We start from the raw sequence: 2,979 nt of genomic DNA on the forward strand, positions 1-2,979 counted from the left end.
TGCTGTTTGTGATAAAAGTGTCTGAAGAGTCGCAGACAATGAAATTTGTCATCAGGATCAGCATCATTAAGTTTTTTCAAGAACTCTAGTTCTTTTAAACCAGTCTTTTGCCTGAAATTAAAAAGAAAATTTGGTCAAAATTGAATATATACAAAATTTAAGAGAACTAAATAATATATATTTGCTACTATCAGTCTGATGTATCAAACGTGATGTGTGTTAAGCAGTTTGTATTTTTTTTAAGTACTGATAAGTCTGCTCAGGAATAAGCCTCTGTATCATTCACATAATAAATACTTTATATATAGCCAAGTATTATTTTCATGGATAAGAGTTAATTTCCAAAATTATCCACAAATAAAACAGAAACACTGAGGAACAAGTGCTTGAAGGGAAATCAATTTTTCACATTTATCTCAAAAGGACTTGACATAATTATTTTTAACAATATAGAACCACACTGTACACTAGTCTTCGTTCCTTAAGAACATAATAATGGATATGTCTCACCAAATTTTAGTATTTGGTTATATTATGAAATTCTAGTTATAATTTATTAATAAGCTACATTTTAAAGTGAATGTCTATAATACAGAAATTGGGGCTTCCAATCAAAACAAAACCAAAAAAAAAATCTTTCTAAGCCTAGGGCGATCTAAGACTTTAAACATTTCAACACCAAAAGCAGACTTTAATACTAGCTCCATGTGTGATATAGATTATGTGTTAAAACATACGGATATGGCAATTACCTATTTTACTGAAAAAAAGGCAACAATGAAACAAAAGATACAAAAATCCCATTATTTGATAAAGCAGTTTTTACTTTTTGCAGGCCACCAAATGTTCAGTGACAGCTAATTGATATGACCCTTTTATTTCTTACCTCTGGTCTTGACTTAAGATATTCACAGCAAAAGATGACATAAGACAAGCGGTAGAAGCAAGAGTCTAGGTTGATATTAGTGCACAAAGTAGGTACTGAAATGAATTAAATACAATCACCCTATTGTTCTAAATTAAAAACCTAGTCAAAAAGAATTCTTTTACTTTATAACTGCAATATTTATTTCACACAGATTGTCACACTTATTAAAAATGGCATTTAAAAATACGTCCATTTGTAAGTACCCATGTTATTAAAGGTTTCATCATATATTTCTTCTGAACTCACATAAGCTCATTGTTTCTGATGATCTTTACAGCCACTTCTTGGTTGGCTCTTGCATTATCTCTGGCTCGTACAACATTACTGAATACACCTTGTCCAGTGTAGCCATATACATTGTAACGCTTATCTAGGACTTCACCTATGTTCACACCTAAAAAGGCAAATTAAAACGCTCTTGCATTATCTCTGGCTCGTACAACATTACTGAATACACCTTGTCCAGTGTAGCCATACACATTGTAACGCTTATCTAGGACTTCACCTATGTTCACACCTAAAAAGGCAAATTAAAACAGAATTCTGACCATAGTAAGTAGAATCAGAAAGAAAACAAAAGCAGTGAAATCACTTAAAAATTGTGTCAAGTCTCTACTATGTGGTTTCCTAGACGCAATGGAGAATCAAAGCCATGCCTCTGCTAGTCATTCTTTTGTAATGTGGTTAGAAATTGCATGCCCGCTTCAGATCACTACAAAGATTTTCTGTTGTCCTATCAACTGCTGACGACTTTAACACTGAGTAGGAAAGAAATGTGTTCACTGAAGTGCTTCCAATTGTAGTCCTGCACGATAAATACTGCATGACTGGCATTCAAAGTTCCTTGTATGTCATTTTTCTTGGTTTCAGATCAAGACAGGCAAGTGATGTACCCCTTCCTTCTGGAGGATTATCTCAACGCTGAAAATAACTTTGAATAGATTTAGGTTGTACATCAAGTCTTTACCTCACCTCAATTTGTGATACTGCTGGGCTGCTTACCAGAATACAACATGGGTTCATGCAGCTGCTGGATGTGCCACACTTTTTAAGTGATGGCACTGTGATGTGATTTTTCAGAGTTCTCCAACAATGTGTGATTGCATCAAAGAACATTCTTTTACAGTGTTTTACAATGAACTCTAAAGTTACTAAGAAATGTGAACTTACGATAATAGCCTTCTGCATCAGTCCAGTTATCTCTGAGGTTGGGATTCTCTTTAAAGTCTTTTCCAATGCCAGCAGCCCGAAGACGAGCACTCTGAAATTAAGAAGGCAACATAAACTGTTTACCCACTAGTCAGACTTTTAAAGAACTTCCTTTAAAACAAAAAAGGGCAAAACCAGATCTACTTTAATAAAAGCATTTTATTCCAAATTAAATAGACTCTTACTTTCACTTGTGTAAGTATAATATAGCTGCAACACGATTACCCAAAGTCTCTTGTATCACTGTAACATTCATGGGAAAAAATTAACAAAACATCTTCATTTATGGATGATGTTCATTTATTTATAAAACATTTCATTTATGATTAGGGCATCATAAATGAAATTAAAAACTCAAAACCTGATCTGATTTTCCATAGCTGTTAGATAGACAGATCGGGCAAAAATAACAGACTGGCACTCAGTTAAAAACCACAGCACCTAACTCTCTCTCCTACTAATTTTCACCATTTCTTTCACTGCCCTGTCCATGGAGATAGCATCTGTGTGCTCTTCCCATACACGCATGAAATGTAGTGACATTCACTGGCTGCATTGGTTGAATCTGTGTGAAAAACTAAAAAGTAAGAATATCGAGTACTTCTGAAGAGTCTTTACTGGACATTACTTTCCATGATATTTAGAAGATCCTTCGATGTCATCCAGGCAAATGATGGGTGCCAATACTTTAACTGGCTCAATATTCAATTAATTCTCTCTCTCTTTTTTTTTTTTTTTGTCTTTTGTCTTTTTCCGTGTCCGGCAACGGATCGCAACCCTCAGTGTTGCCCCCGTACCGGACCGGGGACCGGCAACGGGATTGCAACCCTCGGTGTTGCTCC

The 2,979-nt window shown here is 34.9% G+C and overlaps 1 protein-coding gene across 9 annotated transcripts in view; it reads right to left on the minus strand.

Moving 5' to 3' along the window:
* The window catches only part of PRPF4B (pre-mRNA processing factor 4B), a 45,904-nt gene that overhangs the window by 11,887 nt on the left and 31,038 nt on the right, over positions 1-2,979 (minus strand). For 8 of the 9 annotated variants that reach the window (XM_008576423.1, XM_008576424.1, XM_008576422.1 and 5 more), the window contains exons 8-11: positions 2,099-2,189; positions 1,356-1,445; positions 1,175-1,232; positions 8-111 (exon numbers count right to left, since the gene is read on the minus strand). In XM_008576423.1, coding sequence (XP_008574645.1) covers positions 8-111; positions 1,175-1,232; positions 1,356-1,445; positions 2,099-2,189 — 343 coding nt within the window. Of the gene's footprint in view, positions 1-7; positions 112-1,174; positions 1,323-1,355; positions 1,446-2,098; positions 2,190-2,979 lie in introns of all 9 variants that reach the window. The other variant, XM_008576428.1, reaches the window with a different exon arrangement.

The sequence above is a fragment of the Galeopterus variegatus genome, unplaced genomic scaffold, assembly GCF_000696425.1.
Source record: "Galeopterus variegatus unplaced genomic scaffold, G_variegatus-3.0.2 Scaffold1347, whole genome shotgun sequence".
Taxonomy (NCBI): Eukaryota; Metazoa; Chordata; class Mammalia; order Dermoptera; family Cynocephalidae; genus Galeopterus; species Galeopterus variegatus.